Genomic DNA, 21,288 nt, shown 5'->3' on the forward strand with positions numbered 1-21,288 from the left:
TGCTCCGGTTCTAACATCCTGCTGAATACTTTTCAAACATGGGAACCAGGGCGATTATTCGAACTCGTCTTATTCGCATCAATCAACATTTGGTCGGATCACTTACAACTACCGACACTCGACGACTCTCTGTCAAATATAGTTTCCTTGCGTATAATTCCACCACTACTACGGTGGGAGACGGAGAATATAGGACGAATCAACCATAAGCACGTGCGGTCAAGGTCTTGTTGTGAAAACAAAAGATGAAAGGGATGACCATGGCTCCAAATGACACCTGCCGAAGTGAGTGCGGCAAGGAGATTTGTTGCCGATGACGAATTGCTCTCTCCTGCCCGTTCCAGCGTTTTCTCATTTCTTAGGCGCCATGAGCTGAACAAATTCATGATCTGCGAATGGAGGGTCAGCAACCATCTTTCGAAGGCAAAGGCTATGACGAAACTTACAATCGATGGAGCCGTTGCCATCAAGATCGGCATGCTTGACCATTTCGTCAATCTCATCATCGGTATGCTTCTCGCCCAGCGAGATGAGCACGGAGCGCAGCTCGCTAGAGGAGACAGAACCGCTTCCGTCCTTGTCGAAGACTTCAAAAGCTGCGACGAGTTCGTTTTCCGTACTGCCGACGGGGCGGGCCGGAGCAGCCATGATCTCGAGGAATTCTGGCGCAGGAGGCACATGTTAGATCAGACATGGCGAGATCATGATGAGGCAGCTGACCGTCAAAATCGATACGGCCGTCACCGTCCGTGTCTATCTCCCTGATCATCTCCTTGACCTCTTCAAGACTTGGCTTAAGACCGAGCGACTTCATCGCAATCTGAAGCTCGCTCGGGCTGATGTCGCCTGATAGCGTCATGTTTTGTTAGTGTACATGAATACTGCTGTGCATATGACTGGCGCCAGCTGAAGCAGGGACCGTTGCAACGTCGCAAGGCTGGGACATGGTGACTAGTGTGGCAAGACATACCTGTGCCATCGCGATCCTAGGTGGGTGGGCTCATGTCAGCTTGGAGGGAAGCTATTTCAAGAAATATGCACTACTACATACGAAGATCTTGAAGACCTCTTTGAGGTCGGTGTATTGCTCTTGGGTGAGGTTAGTGACGGCGGTGGAAGGCTATGAACAAGCGGGGTTAGCAAACGTGGTGAGCTTCGGCGCTTGGGACAGCTGGGCGCGGGGGGGGGGGGGGGGGGGGGTGAAAAAAATATCCACCCCCCCCCCCCGAAGGGGAATATGGGGGAAAAAAAAAAAAAAATTTCTCTGGGTTAAAACAAGGCGGGCTTGTGAAAAAATGAGAAAGCGCTCCTCAAAGAAAAATTTTTTCTAGGTTGGGGGGCCCCCCGCCTGGGGAGAAAAACCCGGGGGGAACATTGTGTTTTTGGGGGGGGGGGGCCCCCCTTTTTTTTTTTTTGTAAAAAAATGTAACCCCCCCAATTCCCCCCTGGCTTTATCCCCAGAAGATGGGGGGGAGGCTATTCGGGTCGCCCCTCCGGCGGGCCCCCCTTCTTTGGGGCCCTCCTCATTTCCGGCGAGATGCGAGCTTTGCCCGTCCCTTCCTGCTTGTGATAGGCAGGCAAGGCAGGCTGGCGGCGGTGCCCAATCCCAACTCTTCCTTCACCAGTCAGCCCAGCCCTATGTGCAACCCGCTGGCCGAAGAGTGGCGGCATGGGGGCAGATAGTCCGATGCGAAACGGCTATTCTCAAACCAAAGTGGTGGTGCATGGTATCCTTCAAGTTATGTGTTTGGTGCCGAGGAAAGGCGGGAAAATGGAGACATTCTGGTCAATTGTGGGATCGCGCTTGCATGCAGGCATACGCGGCCTCACCACCACCAAGGTCCAGACAGTTTCGAGACGGTCCTCCTCGTGATGATTCCAGGCCCGCCACAGAATCGCAATCTGAGAGTTGGTAGGCTGCCTCTGATCTCACCAGATGGGGCAAGTAACTTTACTAGAAAGCACCCCCCCTCGGCCAACCTCCGTTCGGGCTGAGATTTGAACCCAGGGGGAGGGGGAACGCCTTGTCCAGGTTTGGCTTGTCAGGTGTAACTGACCTGAAGTGCGCCTTGCCAGCACAGTCGCCCGCTCCTTCCATCCCACGCCTTGTACGGTACCTTGTAGTAGGTACATAGTAGGTATAGCCAGCCAGGCGGACGACCCCTCCAAGGGTCCTTGCCCTCGAATCCCTGCCCGACGTTCCGTTGCCCTTGCCCACGCCCGTCGTAGCTCTTTCCCACGCCAGCTCAGCGCGCGCCAATGCCAGGTCCAGGCCCCCGCATCCTCTACGGAGGGGTACGACAGCTCTGTTGCGCTGTTGCTTGTCAAACGACGGCAGCCCCCCTACCTCATCATCATTCCACCCCTCACAGGCCTCCGACTCTCCCGCCTACGACCCCTCCTATCATTACCAGGACAATCTCCTCGACAAACCTTGACATCCCCCTTTCCTGTTGCTTTGCCCCTCACTCACGCCGCCTTGCTTGTGTCCAGGAAGCTTGTTTGACCAGGACTTGGCAGACACTTGTGCATCTCAGCCAGCAAGCTCTCAGCCAACTAGCTCCCCTCCTTCTCGTGCTGAGCGCCTCGTCTCCGCCGGTCCACCTCACACTGGACACATCACCTCCGGTATCACAACACGTGAGTTTCGACTACCCATCCAGCACCTGAACAGATCGATCCTGGACACGCCTGTCCTAGCGATCGGCGTCCATCCAGGCAGGCCCCTCAACCTCCAGTGCTCATCTCGCGAGACAGCAGTGAAGTCTTTCGGAACTCGCATTGCGGCGTCCCACCAACAACACTCACTCATTTACACACCTACATCATGTCCTACGGGTATCCTGGCCAGGGAGGCTACGGCGCCAACCACGGCGGTTACGGTGGCGGCGGAGGCTATGATGCACCTCCCGGCCCGCCGCCTCCCCGCCGCTACCACCAAGATGAGTACGACGCTCCTCCGGGGCCACCGCCTTCCCGTCCCAGCTATGGCCGGGACGACTATGGTGCTCCGCCAGGACCCCCGCCACCTCAGAGTTATGGCGGACACGATTACCACCGTCCGCCGCCTGGCCCACCTCCTCCTGAAGCGAACTATGCTGCTCCTCCCGGGCCGCCACCCTCGAGAGGGGACTACCGCCCTCCCTCTGGTCCTCCCGGCGGGCGAAACTACGGGTATGGCCAGGCGCCCCCTGACGCCCACCCAGACCGCGCCTACAGTCGCCAGTATAGCCCGCCCAACTACCCTCCTCCCTCTGGTCTCGATGTCTATGGCTATCCTGTGAACAGGCCCGACAGCAACAGGCCTCGTAGGTCGAGTTCTCCCAGCAACCCATGATATCCCTACTGACTTTGTTCAGACATGCCCACCGTCAACTCCAACTCTTACCTGCATGGCAACCGGTCAGCCCCGCCACCTCCGCCATCTGGTATCCAGCAGTTCGGCCATGGTGCACCAGAGGGCTATGGCTACCAGTACTCTACCTGCACGGGTAAAAGGAAGGCTCTGCTCATCGGCATCAACTACTTCAACCAGGATGGTGAGCTGCGAGGCTGCATCAATGATGTGAAGAACATCTCGGCATTCCTCACTGAGCGCTACGGCTACAAGAAGGAGGATATGGTGATCCTCACAGATGACCAGACTAACCCTGTTGGCCAACCTATCAAGGACAACATACTGCGGGCTATGCACTGGCTTGTCCAGGGCGCGCAGCCCAACGATTCCCTGTTCTTCCACAACACAGGTAGGGCTTTGCACGAGCCCGAAACCCGCGGAGACTGGCTAACGCGGTATAGGTCATGGCGGCTACACCGAAGATTTGGACCGGTGATGAGGCCGATGGCGTTGACGAGGTCATCTACCCTGTCGACCATAAGGAGGCCGGTCCACATTGTTGACGACGAGATGCATTCGATCATGGTGAAGCCGCTCTTGCCCGGCGTGCGTCTGACCGCCATTTTCGACTCATGCCACTCCGGTACTGCTCTCGACCTGCCCTATGTGTACTCTACCAAGGGAGTCCTGAAGGAGCCTAATCTGGCCAAGGAAGCAGGACAGGGCCTGCTGAGCGCTGTGACGGCGTATGCTAGCGGCAACATGAGTGGAGTGTTCAGCTCGTTGATGGACTTTGGTAAGAAGGCCATGAATGGTGACGATGCGTACGAGCAAACAAAGCAGACTCGCACGTCGCCTGCCGATGTCATCATGTGGTCCGGCAGCAAGGACGACCAGACTTCGTGAGTATACTTCCTTTTTCAAGGAGACTCTTCTCAGGGTCAAGTTTGTACTGACATCCAGCACAGCGCGGACGCCACGATCGCCAACAAGGCCACTGGCGCTATGTCACATGCCTTCATTTCCGCCCTCAAGGCCAACCCGCAGCAAAGCTACGTTGAGCTGCTCAACAGCATCAGAGAGATCCTAGAGGGCTCGTACAGTCAGCTGCCGCAGCTTTCGAGCAGTCACCCGATGGGTACGTTGTTTCCAAGTGCCATTTGCCGGTTCCTTCGCGCTGACACTATGCGACAGACACGAACCTTTTGTTCGTTATGTAGGCGACGTTTTGGGGCGTGCCAATGGGATGAGCGGAAGTCAGTGATCAATCGAGCTGGGTCCTGGCCGTACGTGGGTGGACTAGGATGCGGAGGTAGAACAAATTCGTGAAGAATTCCAAGATGAGTTCGTCGCAGTCGCTTGCGTGTGATGTTGTGTGCAACCTGGATGGAGGGGTCGATGTGAAGTAGATGCTGCTCTGTATGCATGTGAAACCCACATCTTACACCACGTACCCTTTGCTGTTGCATTGCAACCAACGGAGCGGTACATCACGACCGCTGACGCCATGTCCATCTGAGACCGATATAAATGAGGCACCCAGGTTCATGTGCGAGACTGCACGGTGTGGCCCAAGTGTAGAGTCTAGACATCACGGATATCGGGAGGAAGCGCTCCTGTGAGGAGAGTAGCAGACATTAAGATTAATGATTTTGTCGTCTTATGACAGAACAAGTCCACGAACTAGGCCCGACGCGTCGTGTTCTCCCAATAGTCCAAAGGCTGCCCCAGCACAGCGCACTTGTCGGCCTCTCCAAAGGGAGCCATGTAGCTGTCCTCCTCAAGGATCATCCACTCGGGCGCCTCCGGATCAACCTCCTTCCACTCGCCGCTCTTCTTCACCTCGGCCAGCGTCGAGTTATACCCCCTAGCAGCAAGGAACGACTCGGCCGGGTTCGGGTCCCCGCTCCTGACGAAGGACGCCCAGTAGTCCAGCACGAGGCGGCTGAAGTCCTGGTCGCGGCCGTCGCGGTCGCCGAGGCCCACGCGCCTGTAGTTGCCAAACATGGTCAGCTGCGAGCCGCCGTGGCAGCGGAAGTACTCCTCGCTCGGGTCGCCGAGCGGGTGCGCCGGCGTGACGGCGGCGCTGCACTCGTCTGTCGTGTACGTCGTCGGGCTGTAGGTGCGGTAAAAGTTAAAGGCGTACGTCTTGGCGAAGGCGCCGTTCTTGGTGCCTGCGTAGGCCGTCGCGCGGTCCAGGCACGTGAACCAGTTGAGCGTCAGGATCTCGGTCGTGGCGTTGAAGAGTTGCTCGCCCGTCGAGGAGGGGTCCACGCCCCACAGCGGCAGGTTGGCGAGGATGGCGTCAGGGTCGATGCCGAGGATGCTGCGGGCGGCGTATAGAAGGCCCGTCCAGGTTGGGAAGTCGAGCGTCGACCAGTCAATTTGCAGCAGCGGAATGAAGATGGCAGCCTCGTCGCGCGTGACGCCGGTCAGGACGGGAACATCCCTCGCGTAGCGGGGGCCGGATCCGTCGAGGGCGAGGAACGGCGCGCGGAGGATCTTGCCGTCAATGACGGGGGCGTTCGCTGTCACCGGGAGGTTCGCCAGCTGCTGGGCCGGCACGTTGCGGAGGCAGGCCACCTCGTCCTTGGTGCCGTTGCAGTTGACAGCTTCCAAGATAGGCTGCGTGAAGGTCTTGTAGGATACGTCCACAGTGGCAAACTTTGCGGTAACCTGGAAAGGTCCACCTTGGCCATCTGATTGTAAGAGAGCGCCGGCATACAGGCCGCGGGCTTCGGGGGATGTGAGAAGGTTGCGGACGGACATGGCGCCCGCCGACTCGCCCGAGATGGTCACCCGATCTGGGTCGCCACCAAAGGCGGCGATGTTCTCGGCTACCCATTTCAGAGCACTGATCTGGTCGCCCAGGGCAATGTTTCCCTTGTGAATGCCGTCGTTGAACGCAATCATGCCAGTGTTGCCGAGTCTATAGTTGATTGACACGGCAACGATGTCGCCCCGTGATGCAATGTTGGTAAGATCGAGGTTTCCATTCTTGCCCGATCCTTCGACGTAACCTCCTCCATGGATGTAGACCAACACGGGCTTCAATGCAGGCTTGGCCTGGGTTCTGCCACCAGTCGATGCAGGCAGAGATGTGGTCCAGATGTTCAGGAAAAGGCAGTCGTCGCTCGAACCGGGGGCATTATGCTGGAGGCAGTCGGCTCCTGCTGTCAGGGCCGAGATGGAACCTTTCGGGCGAAGTGTGGTGGAGTAATCGAACCTCTGGGGCGTCGGCGCGTATCTGACACCGCGAAACTTCCATGTGTAAAAGTCTCGATATCCGGTAAACTGCGCGTCCCCGACCTTTTGGGTGACTTGGAAGCTCGATGATGTATCATCGGCCGTGGCGCTCGATACCGGCGCGCTCTGGCTACAAAGCACAGGCAGGCGATCAGAGCACTTTTGATGGTGCAGTGAGCCATCGGTGCCAATGGCACGACATTTGCAGCCGTCTCCGCTTGCGATCCAGAACTTGGTGTTCGAAGGGTAGTTCTTCTGATACACTTCATATGCCAGGGATGTCTTGAGGCTGGCGAAGGACAACTCGTCGCCCTCGCCAGACCAGAGAGCCTCACTGAGTTGACCGCATGCCTTCAAAGCAGACGCTTGGTCCTGAACACGGTCGATCAGGACGGCACCCGATCCTGGCGAGGGCTCATCTGTGACGTGTCAGGTCTGCATCATCGACTTCAATTTCTAGGACCATGCTGCATAGACTTACTCTCCAGGTCGTTGTGTGCGAGAATGGTGAGTCTACCTCGCGCGGACCCTACCTTCGACGGCGGCTCCGCGGCCACAGCATGCCGTAAGGCGAGGCCGAACACAAATGCGTTGAGCTTGACCATTTTCGTACCGAGCCTCCCAGAGTCAATAAGGCAAGAGGAATGCGATGCAGGAAAACATGCTGCTGCGACTCCAGAAAGAGCTCAGCCATGTGGCATGTGGCAAGCTACATATATACGGCGCGCATGTCAGTTGTCGGACCTAGGCAGCTGGCGATCAGCCTGCGAGCGCCGCACTTAGCTTGAAGCCTTTGGATCCTGTTACCGTAGCGCTGGCGAGCATCGTGAGGCACAGCGCCAAATGGCGGAGGCACAGCGGCTGCCGAGTCCCGCACTTCTGGCTCGGTCGGCTGAAGCGTAGGAACTGGAGTGCAGGGGTTCCCCCAGCTCGAACAAAAGTTCCAGTGGCCGGATCTTGAGCACGAAGGCCTGTCTTCGTAGCATAGCACTACTGGCTGGATTTCGTCAGGCTCGTGGCCTGCCCTTACAGTCGGCGCCGGAGTCTGGGCCGTTTGCCATTCAGGCTATTGTGCTCAGTCAGGTGCCAGAAGGCGATTGAGCGGAAGACAAGTGAGTAGCCAAGGCGGCTCTCGCATTCGGCGCTTCTCGCATTCGGGATACCCTTCTTCGCTTTGTTGTCTAACTCAATTCATGAACGTGCTTACTTCTTTTCGTCATTCCAACTGATTAATCGGCCATCGATGCCGTTCGCCCGTATCAAGCCTGGGAGTGTGAAGAGGTCCGATGGCAACCAGTCAGAAGCCTTTAAAGAGGGGCACAGACGGTTACGAAGCCACAAGATGGCATCTTAGGGATCATTCGACAGGCGGAAAGTGACCTGCAGAGGCTTCTAACAACGCCGCTCAGGATGGATCTTTCGTTTGGTAGGGCCTCCGTACATCTGGGCAAGATGCGAGTTGCTGGCATGTTGCCAGTTCGTCTTCGCGCTGCTCCCTCTTAGCCTCTTTGGCTTGAATAGTTGTATCCCCGAGATGCGGAATCTCAGCATCTACAGCACCTGCGGATCTGACAGCTCGTGAGCGGCGTCGTATTCTCAGTCTACAATCTCATTCCAGAAGTTGAAGATGCTGTCGCGTATTTCTTGATGTCGCAGTAAAAGAAAGAAGCACATCTTAGGCATCCGAAGGACGTCACGAGCTTTCTAGACCTGATTTTTCATAATGTAGTTCAAGTACCACACGGTCTTACAATAGTGCGACGTGCTGAGGATGTTTCTCATTGCTCACCTGTCCTTTGGGACGCCTCCCGGGCTGGGAACCATAACCTATAATTCCCAGTCTCCAATAATCAGGAAGAGACACCGAACCCTCACAACTCGAGCGTGCGGAATGCTGCTTGATTGCTGACTCCGCTCGAAGTGTTGGCATTGCCTTGCTAGAGCTTGAAGATTTGGCAAGGCGAGCCGGATACTCGGTATTCGGCCAGCAGCCTTTGACAAGGTAGGCTGCCTTCTCCAAGTACAGACGGTGGCCACATAACTGAAGCGTTCGATGGAGCACGAACATGAACAGGGTTGTGCGGGCTAAGACTCAAGGCCAATCTGTCGAGCTCCAGTCCAGTCCATGGCGTAGCCGGGCAGAGAGAGAATTGAATTCATGTCCCATGTCCCCTTGCCCGACGTAGATTGTGCCATTCAATCCTGCAGCAGTGAAGAAAGCCGCCCAGTGTTGTGGCAGTCGTCGGACTTGATCGTCTCATGTAATTCCAAGGAACCTGTAAGATCACTTCTTCGAATGACATCACGTCAAACTCAAAGAACCCCCAAAGGAGATCCTGTCCCTGGCGGTGGTGAGCCGTGGTTTGGGCTCCGTCTTGGCAGGGCATGTGGAAGTTTTGTGCACCAGCGGCCACCGCGATCGTGTGGTCCAGTGACTGTGAGCGCGAGGCGGATTACATTCTTGAAGGGCAAGCTGCCCGAGACGTCTGGTGAGAGTATGCATGAGAGCGATGATAAACACGGCCATTCCATATGGTGTCACAAAGTGATCAGGTAGTAGGTAGTGATCGAAACACGATCGTTGAAGCTGCCTTGCCTCAGCACGGAAGGAATGGACAGACGGCTTATCGATAAGGCGGTCAGGGTGGGGTTCCTAACGAACGACAGCAAGGTACGTACCTGCTTCACCTTCCCCTCCTCCCTCGTACGAAAGCGGGGTGGCAAGCTGGAAAAGGGTCCAGGCGGTGTGGGCGCGGCCTTTGGCAGTATTTTTTTTCTGCCTAACGAAACGAGACAGAAGCGGAAAACAGCCTGGGCTTTTGACCGACTCGCGCGATCCTGCTTTTCCTCCTCTATCTGCACCTGCAAATTGCTTTCGTTGCGACTCTCTGTTCCTCCCTTCTTTCCACCCGCCCGCCCTTCTCGAGTCCGTTCAAATTTTGTCCGTCTCTTGTCGCACACGCACTCAACACACATATCATCATGGCTGCCGAGAGAATGGAGGTCGATCCCGAGACCAAGCTCAAGAGTATGGAGCACTCTGAGCAGCACTACTTCAAGAGGTATGTTTTGCTCGACCGCATCGCCGCCAGAGGAACTCTACTGACAACTTTCCCAGTTACGACCACCATGGTATGTCAATCGAGGCTTCACGATCACACTGTTGCAGATGGACTAACATGGCTACTTTCTAAAAGGCATTCACGAGGAGATGCTGGTATGCACCCATGCGACTTACCCCTCCTTTTCTCCATGTCACTGACGATGGACCCTCCGTACAGAAAGACGAGGTTCGCACCCGCTCTTACATGAACGCTATTGTTCAGAACAAGCACCTGTTCAAGGACAAGGTCGTCCTTGACGTTGGCTGCGGCACTGCCATTCTGTCCATGTGAGTTCATGCCTACTCGATCGACCCCGCGCTCCCTTACCACGTCCCTTTCGGGTCCCTCACCACGCAACCTTTTTGCGACAAAGCTCTGACGAGAAATCCCATTACCAGGTTCGCCGCCAAGGCCGGCGCTAAGCACGTCATTGGTGTTGACATGTCGACCATTATTCACAAGGCCCGCGAGATCGTTGAGGTCAACGGCCTCTCTGACAAGATTACCCTCATCCAGGGCAAGATGGAGGAGGTCCAGCTCCCCTTCCCCAAGGTCGACATTATCATCTCCGAGTGGATGGGCTACTTCCTGCTGTACGAGAGCATGCTCGACACGGTCCTCTACGCTCGTGACACCTACCTGAACAAGGACGGCCTCATCTTCCCCGACAAGGCCACCATTTTCGCCGCCGGCATCGAGGACGGCGAGTACAAGGACGAGAAGATTGGCTGTGAGTAGCAGCGCCCCGCCTGCAAGTTCAACCTGTGCGAGCATTACTGATTCTTGATTCTCTTCGCAGTCTGGGACAACGTGTACGGCTTCAACTACTCCCCCCTCAAGGCCACGGCGCTGTCCGAGCCCCTCGTCGACACGGTCGAGGTCAAGGCCGTCGTGACGGAGCCCGTGCCCATCCTGACACTGGACCTCTACAAGTGCCAGGTCTCCGACCTCGCCTTCAACACGACCTTCAAGCTGCCCGTGCGCCGCGACGACTTTGTGCACGCCGTCGTCGCCTGGTTCGACATTGACTTCACCGCCGCCCACAAGCCCATCCGCTTCTCCACGGGCCCCCACACAAAATACACCCACTGGAAGCAGACCGTCTTCTACCTCAAGGAGATGCTCACTGTCCAGCACGGCGAGGAGATTGACATGACCATCGACGTCAAGCCCAACGAGAAGAACCGCCGCGACCTCGACATCGCCATCGACTACAAGCTCCAGACCTCGGACGCCACCCGCACCGCCCAGGGCGCCGCCACCTACAAGATGTGCTAGAGCGCTCCCGCCCCCGGTTCAGCCGGACGACCGGCGCGGCTCTCTCGCTTTCTGCCCTCTGCCCTCCCCCCCTTCAGATTTGATCGCCTGTAACTCTTTTCTTTCCGTCTGCGTTTTGTCTTCAAACAGCGTTGCGCATTGGACCGGGGAGGGGTGGGGGAACGGGAAGAGAACGACAGAGCAACATTGCACCCCGCGTGCAGGAGGTTGTGCTCCCTCCCAAATCGAGCCAGATTCAAAGGTTTTTTTTTTTTGTTTTCTTCATTTTCTTCTCGAACGAGTGCCACGCCGACGGAGGATTACTTGCCTCCTCCCCCCCCCCTCCCCTCTCGGACGAAAATGGCGCGGAAGGGAAGAGATGGGAGAACGAGACATTCTCTGCTGATATTGCTCGGGTGTTGTGCCAGGCTGCGTAACCTGCGCCGGCTATGGAGGCATTGCATCCTCCCCAACAAAAAGGACATCGAGCGGGAAGACGGGGAGCGGACGGGAAGCGCAGCGGATGAGCGTGAGAATGTGATAGGTTATAGAGAAAAGAACAATCAGGGTGTCGTCCCTGGGAGGAGGACGACGGACGGCACGGCTTCGGGAGGCCAAACGTGCCACGGTCACGATTAATGATAGTCACATGTGCGGAGCATGCCGACGATAGATTTCTACAATAAATGCCGTTAAATAAAAGGCCGGCTCGTTTCGTGCTATCTAGTCATGCCAAGGGGGCATTTGACTTGTTGGAGGTTGTGTATGTATTGTGCGTGGCCACGCTATGTACTGACGTTCCTTCGTACATGCCTGATCTATATCCAAAGAGCATTATATCTCAAAACGGCTCACCATCCCGGGACGACACGCGTGTGCACCCGCAAACCTTTCGCCGGCCGCGCCGTGACACCACCCTTGATCTCCAATTTCTTCTCGTCATACTCATCCCGGTTCGCGAGCCCAAACTCAAACCGCCCGATCCAGCCAGCTAGTATGCAGGCGAACTCGGCCTTAGCAAAGCCCTGCCCGATGCAACTCCGCGGCCCGTGCAGGAACGTCATGTAAGCAAAGTTACTGCTGGCGCCACCGCTACCGGAGCCGGCGCCCAGCCACCTCTCGGGTCGGAAAGAGGAAGCGTCGGGGCCCCAGAGTGAAACGTCCTTGTTGACGGACCACGGGCAGAGCATGATGCGTGTGCCCCGCGGGACGTGGACGCCGTCGACAGTAGTATCGCGGACGGCCTCGCGCAGGGTCATGGGGACGGGGGCGTAGTAGCGCAGGACCTCGGCACAGACGGCGGACAGGTAGGGGAGGCGGTCAATGTCGGGGGCCGAGACGGAAGTTCCAGCGTCGTTGGGGGAGGGGAGATTGCGGCGGACCTCGTCGCGGAGGCGAGACTGGACGTCAGGGTGCAGGCACAGCAGGTAGATGGCCCAGGTCATGGCCGACGCGGTCGTCTCGTGGCCGGCGGCGAGGAAGGTCATCATCTGGTCGACAAGGTTGTCATCGGTGAAGGCGCCGCTCTCGAGGGCCACGGACAGTATGTCGGTGCTGCGAGTCTTGTTGGCCTTCTTTTCTTGGATGAGCTCGCGGCAGGTGGCGCGAATGACGGCCGAGGCCTCAGCAATATCGCCGTTGCGTTTGAGAGGCAGAGCGCTGACGATTGGTCCCGGTAGGAGGAGGCCCAGGATGGCGAGGATTTGGGCCTGCTTGTTGGGTTTGAACACGGACTCATACGTCTTGGTGAGAGGATTGTTGGGGTCCCGCACGGCACCAAAGTCGCGACCCAGGCCGGCGATGCCAATGATGTCGAGTGTGACGCGAGAGGCCCAGCCGCTGATCTCGACGACAGTGGAACCCGTAGAATCCGGAGCGGCGGCAGCCTTGGAGACGTGCTCGGAGAGGGCGGCCACTCCCTCGCGGGCCTTGTTCCAGAAGACCGGGTAGAGGTCCTTGACGTGGCGGAAGGCGAAGGCGGGCATGAGATTCTTGCGCTGGAAGCGATGCTCATCGCCCTCGGCCAGGAGGACGCCGACACCGAGGATACGACCAAGAGACCAACGGATGGAACTCGGCTTCTCAAAGTCGTAGTTGCGTGTGACGAGAACCTCAGAAAGCGCTTTGGGTGAGGAAATGAGGAGACGCTCCTGATTGAGGAAGCCAAGATACCGAATGATACCGTCATGGGGGATGGTGTTCACCCTGGCCTACTGTCAGTCAAGCTCTCCTCTAGCCTTGCTCTCTCACAGCTTCGCGAAGGGGGAACTTACCACTCCATCATGGGTAAGCCTGTGGCCTCGGCGCCAATCTTTGGGAATTGGCCCATGAGCCAGTGGTCATCATTGGGCCCAGGCAGGCTTCGCAGTGAAGAGAACAGTTTGGGCCAGAGGAAGATGGCCCAGACGACCCACCCTAGAAACGACAGCAGCCATGAGCTGGCAAAGGCCCCTAGGAACAACTGGCGTGAGAAACCGGGCTGCTGGTAAGAGACAGAGACGGCGATGACGAGCGAAGCCCAGGAGATGGGGCGCCAGGGGAGTCCCATGGCGCAGGCAGCCGTTGAGCCTGGTGTTTCTGGTTGGCCTTGTCGGAAAGGAAGAAATCGAGAGGGACGGCGACAGTGATAGAGGCAGGCAGGTGCGTGGGCGGGGACCTGCCGAGTGTGTGCTTGCTTTATGGCCACGAAGAGGCAGGCACAGGCGTAGATGTAGATGTAGATAAATGTAGGTGCAGACGCAGGCACCCAGATACCGTCAGGCAAGGCAGGGTAGGGTAGGTGCCTTGGATGGGTGGTGGTTGCCGCCCTAACGCCCGAATGCTCGATGATGCGCTCATTGAGAACGCTCCTTCTCCGTTGGACAAGTGACACTCGGGAGAACAGTGCATTCCGGACGCCGGCCAGGCAGAACACGGTCGCTAAGGATGTGGACGCCAAGTGGAAGAATGGTGACCAAGTCACCTGTCGCCCAAGGCTGTCGTCAGCTTGTCGGGAGGAAACAGCAGCCCCCTGTAACGCCACCCCGCTGTTGTTTGACACTTGGCCACTTTCGCTTGTTGATGATGGGATCCAGGGGGGGGGGGGGGGCGGATAGGGACCATGTCTCCAGCACCTAGGTAGTTTTAGGAAGACACGCGGAGGTCAAGGTGTCGGAGCACCTTTCGCCCGACTCTCGACACGGCATGGAGCCTGACCACTGACCAAGAGGGGACAAGCAAACATGGCCGAACATGGTCAAGGTCCCCCCCACAAGCTGTTGGCAATGCACGGCACAGCATTGGACCTTCGAATGGTTTGCCATTAACGGTAAGGTCAGGTCATCCATACATCATTCGTCGAGCATCCTGGCACACACACAACACAGCACAAGACGAGCGGAACATGGCCAGCACCTTGCAGGCTGGCACCCAACACTCAGTAGCCAGACGGGAGCACCTTGCTGGCTTGGTTGATGTACGAAAATCGTATTCGTGTCGCTATGCCCCTTCATGACCACCTCAGTACGCTGCTGTGAGAAGGGATTCCATTCCGAGCTGCCTTCTTTCTGCTTTCGCTCTGTGCCTGGCTCGTCCCGAAGTCCCAAACGCCCCAACGCCCGCATTCTGTCCACTGTAGACAAATCCCAAAGAAAACACAATTTCGTCATCCAATCTCGCCCCTTCCATTGTCGTCCTCCTCACCGGCTGTTGAGCGACCCGTAAAACGGTCTGCTCGTCTCGAATGGCGCACCTGTCCAGCCCCCTGTCTGGTTCGGCTCCGGTGCCTGCTGTATCCACCCTCGCCCGCCCGCCAGGCTCGGCATCGCCGGCGGCGTTACTGCGCGGTGTGTGTGTGATCCTGCGAGCCAATGACCCTCTGCAGTGCCGGCTTCTTGTGGCATATCAGTCATGCTTCCAGGCCGCCCTGTTGCACTTTGCTGCTGTTGCTGCTGCTGCTGCTGCTGCTGCTGCTGCTGCTGCTGCATTGTGAGTCCCGAGCCCCAGGATGTGTGCCGCGGGCGCTGTCGTCGGTGGCTCTCATCATCATCCGTGGGCGGTGATCGTCGCTCTTGTCCTGAGCCGTGTGCCTGCGATTGTGTTGGGTTCCTCTCGGCAATGCCTGGCTGCTGAGCGACTAAAGCCCTTGCCACAGAAGATGCCGTCATGGTATGTACCCCTCTGGGGATTCGTCCCTGGGCACGCAACATCTCGCGGATGTACTCTTGGTGTGGTCCTGCGGTCACCCGCGGCTCAGATTGCAGTTTGTCTCGGCAATACGGGCAGCTGTCTGAATCCTCGAACCACTTTTTGATGCAGTGGTCTCCGAAAACGTGCTTGCACTTGGGCAGCCGGAGCGGTGCTTCTTTGAATCCTTCTGGCGTCTCGACACCGTAGTCGTTGTAGCAGATGACGCAGGCTGACATCGCGTTAGTTCCGTGGGCCACGTCTATCTGTGCCACTTGGCGATTTAGGAATCAACTCACTCATCTCATGGGGTTCCAGTTCGGAGAGAGGCACGCTCTGAAGAGACCGAATTGCGGCAGAAGAGACGACCTGTTTCGTACGAATCGATCCGCGCAATAGCTGGGTCACCCGTAGGTCCTCGTCATCATCTCGCCCTAAGTAGTGTCCCAAAAGCCCATCCGCTGGACCAATGCCATCTGACGCTGGCGGGTAAAGTCGTGACGACATGAATCCACGTGCCCGTCTGCCGCTGGCTGCACGACGCCGTGTTTCGGGTTGGCGTTCGGATTGCGCCGCGGATGGTCCAGAAACGATAGGCGACCTTGCGTCAGACGGGGAGGCTATGAAAGTGTTAGTTGCCGCAGCAAGAGCAAAAGATGGGGAGCCACCACTCCATATAGCTTGGCGGCAGAAGTTAGGGCATGACGTGTTATTCTTGCTTACCTTGGGGAACCCGGGAGCGAAGAGGCACAAAGGTTGCTGGCGGACGCTGCGAGGAAAATGCGGGTGCGGTGCCGAACTGTATTGTGTGGCTGGAGTTCGGCGCACGCGTTTGCAGTTCCTGCGGTCCATGGTTTGAACTCTCCGCAGGCGAATCAGCAGATGCTTGGTAGTGATAGTTCATGCCTCGTGGGCTGGCTGGCATGCCCGAAAATGACCTTTCTGAGTACATTGTCGGCGGCGCAGCCGTATTAACAGGGTTCGGCAAATGATGCGGAGGTGGTTGCGGCTGCTGCATCTGTGCATGCCGATTCATGTTATCCATCGGGGGAGGGCCGAACGGCGAATAAGGAGCACTCATGTTCGTGTTCATGCTCGTAGGATATCCGGGGGCCGGTCCGGGGCCGAGCTGGTAGGCGAAGGGGTTGTTCATGGCAGCTTGTGGGGCCCATGACGACGGGTCCGAGGCGGAGGTCGACCTGTGGTGGGGATACCAACTTGCCGATGCGTGATGGACGGGATCATAGTATTGTGAAGGAGGCCGACCGCCATAACCCCTCATGGCTGGACATTGCGGCGGTGGGCGGCGCGGTGAGCCTTGTTCCCAATCCATCAAATGGTCCATAATCGAAGCCGTTTTCTGTCTAGGAGGATGGGATGATTGTCGTGGTATGAGGACGGGCGCAACCAGCAAGCTAGGTAATCATGGAATGGCTTGGGCAAAAAAGAGTTGTAAGCGCCCAAGTGTGACGATGTGCCTGGAAGTGAGGGGGGTAGCGTTGGTAGTAATAACTTTGACTTCTGACGCGCTATTGTTCTTTAATCCGTTTCGCAGGTGAAGGCGGAAGTGAAGGTGCAGGTGACGTGTGACGTGTGATGTGAGGTGGGAGGGATCCAGGCGAGCCTGAAATGCGACGAAGGACCAATACAAGTAAAGCAGCCTTTTACTTGGCTTGCTTGGGCTGGACCGGCTGGAACACTGCAGCTTCAGCTTCAGAGCTCTTCGACTGGAGATATTTGGCTCATTGACGCTGGGAATGGGTGCAAACAGAATCGGGACCCAAAATGCCGGACCGGGAGAGGGTTCTTTTCCCTGGATCTTGTCTTTCGTTGCTTGCTCGGGTTGGGGGCCTCTGAGCTTTAGAAGGGGGGGGGGGTGGTGTCAGTGTCTCGCGTATGGCTCGTCGGTCGGTCGGTCGGTCGTCCAGGCTGTGCCTGCTTGACCCTCTTTGTTTCGGAGCCTTTAGTCTTTTTCTTTCGCTTGTCCACCTCAAGTCCAGCTCCCTTGCCCAATTTCCCCTCTTTCGATGACTTTGTCAGCTGAGTGTGCACCCAGGCAGGATCGGCCAGCTCCGACCGGGACGTTGTCTGAAGGGATGAAGTTGGGCTACACGGCTTGAAGACTCGAAGTCAAAACGATACAGGTAAGCAGCTGTCAGCCGATTCTTTGTTCAATCGGAACAGAAGCGATGGTTTGGAAGGCTGTCGCTCGCTAAGACGATGGCTTTGCTTCTTGCTTGAGCAGTCTTGAATAAGGTAGGAAGGCGTGGGTGTTGAGCCCGTGGTTATCTATCGGGTTGAGTAGTAGTCGGCAGGCAGGCAGGCAGAAGCGATTAGGTGAGCGGAGAATGAGCAGAAGCTGACGGAGGCACCAAGCACCGGCGGTGAGGTAAAATCACTGAAGAGGAGAGCAGTGAGGTCAACCAGCGTGACAGAAACTGGGATGAGGAGGAAAAAGGCGGCAGGAGCACCTCATGGATGGAACGGGAGGAGGAAGTACAAGAGTGAGGCGAGGCAAGCACGGATGGGCACAAGGGAGAAGGAATGGGCGATTGGCAGTTGGGAAAGTGCAGGAGAGCGGTCCCTTCTGCATTTGTATCCCGTCGCAGGACGGCCGCCGCAGTGGACGCGACACAACACCCCCGTCTGAGGATGGATCACCTCACCTCGGGCTTAATCAGGCTTCCCGCTTGGCCAGGGGATGACCGAGTGGTTGGATGGAAGGGGGGTTGACGGGACGGGGTGGACGGGTGGATATTGTACTGGTGAATGGTGAGAGTCAGCAACACCCAGCGTGTATTAGCCGTGCGTTGGCAGGAGATCGAGGCAGAGGTACAGACAGACTGGGCTCAGAACGCTGTACGCTGTACGCTGCACGCTGCTGAACCAAGGGACGAGACGAGGGGAGGCAAAGATGCGGCCGGCGGTCGATAGCCACATGTGGACGGACAGTCAGTCAGTCAGTCAGAGGGTCACAGGTCGAGGTGCAGGCCGCAGCAAGTTTGTATTGGCTGGGGAGGGGGGGTGGTGGTCGGCAGGGACAGAGAAACATGGATACGGACGGACACTGGACACACCGATGGCGAGGTGGTTGTCCCAGACGGTCACGGCATGGTTTACTATGGTCTGGTTCGACATGGTGCCAAATATGTAGGTACTGTATAGTCATGGACTGGGCCAAGGACCACGCCGAGAGGTCCAGTTTGAGAAAGCGGCGTCGAGACGGAGCAAGGACATGGTTCCGTCCATCTCTTGGACTACTGGCAGCTAGCAGCAGCCTGACCCGATGCTGCCAGCGATAACAGTGTCTCGTTCCCGCCGATCAGCCACCCTCACTGCAAACATGCACGCACTTGCTCCCCCATCACTCACTCGGCACTCGTCTTATCTGAGAGAGGAGTGAGGGGAAGGCGAGTTCACGTTCATACCTGCCTTGCCGTTGGCTGCAAGGAGGATAATCAGTCACTGTCGGGCTTTCCTTCCTCACAACGGCAAACCGGACATGGACAGGGCCCATGCGTGGGACAGACGGGGATTTCTTGCCTCGCCGCCGAAAACACAAAAAGACGTGCTGCCTGCCTGTTTGTGGTCAGTCCCCTGGCCATCATGGTACATGTAAGCTTGCTACATGCCTAGCTAGATACCTACCTTACCTTACCGAACGTAACCGACTATTGTCCACAGAGGGGTGGCAGGCGTGCAGGCGGGCAGGCCCCCCCCCCCCCCCCCCAAGAGGCCGTCCAACCCACTAATACTCAGCCGGCGACGACCCCTCTTTTCAGGGGGCTCGCTTGGGGCGAGGAAGCGAGACACTGTAGGTGGTACTTCACGGTGCTCGATCCTACCAGGCCTGACTGACCTCGTCATTTGGGAGACAAGATTCGTTTGCAAAAGCTCAACGGAGACGACACGCCGCACTAGAGACCAAGCAGAGCAAAAGGCTCTGCCTGCCGCCGGATCCGAGACCCAACCTGCGATCTCCTCGTTCATGGCCCGACCGTACGTTCTCGGCATCACTAAAGGTGCGCGTCGACTAAGGTATTTTCTGCTCCCTCGAGTAAGGTAAGGTAGGGAAATCAGTACGCATCATCATCACAATCCCCTCATGCTGCAGAAACGACGAGTCACGGACTGCCTGCGCACCCTGGTGGACAGGAGCACCCCAGTCGACAAGTCGAGTACGGTCGTCAAAGTTCATCACAGCGACCGGCGCACGACGACGGAGCAATGGTCATTCATACCCCTCCTTTCCGACCTCCTCCAATCGCACCAGCCTTTCAGCACATCGGCAACCGACCCAACCGAGTTGGACAAGCGGATGACTTAAGAATGATGGCGTTTTGCGCTTTCCCATCCATCTGGCTAGCCTTCCAACTTTCTCATCCATTACCACACCTCGCCACCACGCCCGCAAGCTACCTAAGTAGGGGGTGTCCACCACGTCCATGGAATGGAGGAATGGAGGGGCAAGCACTCGAGAACGACCTCTTCCATGCTCTACTACAATCACTCCTGCGGCCACCCCACACCCCCTGCTTCACGATGGTGCCTCTCGACCTTCGCCTTGATTGGACGGCAATTCGATACGGGTCTTGACTCGGATTACCATTGGCTTCTTGGCCTCGACCTTCTCGATCCCTGGGGCCGATCATCTCACCACCTGCGACCCCTGCCTTGTCGTCATGCTTTGAATCGACTGACTCGCCCGCGAACGCAGCCAGCTGACATGACGAGACGGTCTCATCATGAGACCAGGAACCAAAACAATATGTCTTGCAACCACTCTTCGGCGATCCGCCGAAGCCTTGACCGTTTGTCACCTGTGCGAGGCCAACCGCGGAGTTAGCCGGCCGTGCGTGCCTACATACTCGTTCTGTAGGTCAACCTGCTTGCTTTGCATGGGGGCACTGGATGGACATGCAGGCAGCCAAACATGTTGGGCGAAACAAAAACAGCACGAGCAACTGTCCACAAAGACAGATCTCCAGCACGCACATAATACATGTCGACCCATCAGCCATGGTCCACCCCAACGAGACACACATTTCAGTGCCAATACGCCAACGCCACCCCCACTAGCCTCACCGACTAAGAATCTCGTTCTCGGCACCGACCGACACACAAACAACAACTGGGCCGATGCGTCTTTGGATAATAATGCTTTGCCCGCTCTTCCCAAGCCGGCACCGTCTACGGAACCTACCCTCAACAATGCGCCTCCAAACCACATTCCAGGATCCTCGCTACAGTAGACTAGGTTTTACCATGGCAGAACACGAAGAGAAACATGACTTTCTCCCTCCATCGATCCTAGGTTCCCGGTCCGACTCGTCGGATCTCGCCCTGCCTCTCTGCCTCGCCAGCTAAGGAAGCGGAGCACGACAGCAACACACGGCCCCAGGCGACGCAACTTCATGACACTTCTTGTTTGCTGGTCAGAGCAGATGACCTTCCTCAACCATGTTCTCGCCCACGCGACTTCTGACCCCTGCCGGTAAGACGCCTGGAAGATACCCCTCTTTGTGCCAACACCCCCAGGGTGCGTCTCCACCTCCAACTGCAAGCACTTAAGAAAGCTGACCCCGCCCAAGCCCCCTCTGCTCCCGCTCCGCGCGCCGTGCCCGGATTTGTGCCCCCTCGACGCTTCTGCCCCTCCACCTTCAAAAGACCCCAAGCCAGCTCGCCAGCTCGCCAGCCCGCCTGACCCCGTCTCCCAACCCGACACGTCTCGTTTCACGCTCGCTGGGTTCTTGATCTACCACCACTTGCCTTTCTCCCGAACGAGGTTGGCTGCAGGGCCGTGCCATGCTGTCATATTGTCATGCCTGCGCTGCTGCCTTGCTGCCCTGCTGTCGCTCTCTGACTGCCCTTTCGCTCTCAGCTTGTCTCTCCCATTCTCACTTTTCACGTCGCCCACGCTGCCGTGCCACTGAAACATATCTCGTCACCGCCCAGGCAGCCAGCGTCAGCCAGATTAGAAGCACAAGGTGGACGCTTCTTTTCGGCAGCATACGTCGAGGAAGACTGCCCAACGCCTCCGCCTCTTCTCCGACAGCACCACCCACGCGACTCGCAACCCCCCGGCAGAATCCACTCACCCTCGCCATCCAAACAGCGGTCAATCTCTGGTCGCTCTGCAGGGCACGAAACAGACGGTCTTTCGGGCAACAGCAGGGACAC

At 57.4% G+C, this 21,288-nt stretch overlaps 6 protein-coding genes across 6 annotated transcripts; 2 read left to right on the top strand and 4 right to left on the bottom strand.

Annotated features, from left to right (window-relative positions):
• On the bottom strand, positions 1-1,671 carry VDAG_08748 (calmodulin; the record flags this gene model as incomplete). The annotated part of the gene is made up of 6 exons (XM_009651065.1): positions 1-389; positions 447-662; positions 721-846; positions 953-986; positions 1,052-1,120; positions 1,648-1,671. The coding sequence occupies 6 exons, from the start codon at positions 1,669-1,671 to the stop codon at positions 352-354; spliced, it is 507 nt and encodes a 168-aa protein (XP_009649360.1). The 3' UTR covers positions 1-351.
• Positions 1,672-2,827: 1,156 nt separating this feature from the next.
• VDAG_08749 (metacaspase-1) lies at positions 2,828-4,601 on the top strand (the record flags this gene model as incomplete). The annotated part of the gene is made up of 5 exons (XM_009651066.1): positions 2,828-3,308; positions 3,360-3,746; positions 3,799-3,829; positions 4,306-4,475; positions 4,558-4,601. The coding sequence occupies 5 exons, from the start codon at positions 2,828-2,830 to the stop codon at positions 4,599-4,601; spliced, it is 1,113 nt and encodes a 370-aa protein (XP_009649361.1).
• A 419-nt stretch (positions 4,602-5,020) lies between these two features.
• On the bottom strand, positions 5,021-7,188 carry VDAG_08750 (cAMP-regulated D2 protein; the record flags this gene model as incomplete). Its single annotated transcript, XM_009651067.1, has 2 exons — positions 5,021-7,002; positions 7,065-7,188. 2 exons carry the CDS (start codon positions 7,186-7,188, stop codon positions 5,021-5,023), a joined length of 2,106 nt encoding a protein of 701 aa, XP_009649362.1.
• Positions 7,189-9,565: 2,377 nt separating this feature from the next.
• On the top strand, positions 9,566-10,965 carry VDAG_08751 (HNRNP arginine N-methyltransferase; the record flags this gene model as incomplete). Its single annotated transcript, XM_009651068.1, has 6 exons — positions 9,566-9,645; positions 9,702-9,715; positions 9,781-9,800; positions 9,865-9,974; positions 10,086-10,417; positions 10,487-10,965. 6 exons carry the CDS (start codon positions 9,566-9,568, stop codon positions 10,963-10,965), a joined length of 1,035 nt encoding a protein of 344 aa, XP_009649363.1.
• Positions 10,966-11,795: 830 nt separating this feature from the next.
• VDAG_08752 (cytochrome P450 4A12A) lies at positions 11,796-13,492 on the bottom strand (the record flags this gene model as incomplete). Its single annotated transcript, XM_009651069.1, has 2 exons — positions 11,796-13,149; positions 13,218-13,492. 2 exons carry the CDS (start codon positions 13,490-13,492, stop codon positions 11,796-11,798), a joined length of 1,629 nt encoding a protein of 542 aa, XP_009649364.1.
• Positions 13,493-14,621: 1,129 nt separating this feature from the next.
• On the bottom strand, positions 14,622-16,533 carry VDAG_08753 (uncharacterized protein; the record flags this gene model as incomplete). The annotated part of the gene is made up of 3 exons (XM_009651070.1): positions 15,832-16,533; positions 15,408-15,728; positions 14,622-15,340 (listed from the first exon to the last, which is right to left on the bottom strand). The coding sequence occupies exons 1-3, from the start codon at positions 16,388-16,390 to the stop codon at positions 14,622-14,624; spliced, it is 1,599 nt and encodes a 532-aa protein (XP_009649365.1). The 5' UTR covers positions 16,391-16,533.
• Positions 16,534-21,288: the final 4,755 nt, after the last annotated feature.

The sequence above is a fragment of the Verticillium dahliae genome, genomic scaffold (assembly GCF_000150675.1).
Source record: "Verticillium dahliae VdLs.17 supercont1.22 genomic scaffold, whole genome shotgun sequence".
NCBI classification, from domain to species: domain Eukaryota; kingdom Fungi; phylum Ascomycota; class Sordariomycetes; order Glomerellales; family Plectosphaerellaceae; genus Verticillium; species Verticillium dahliae.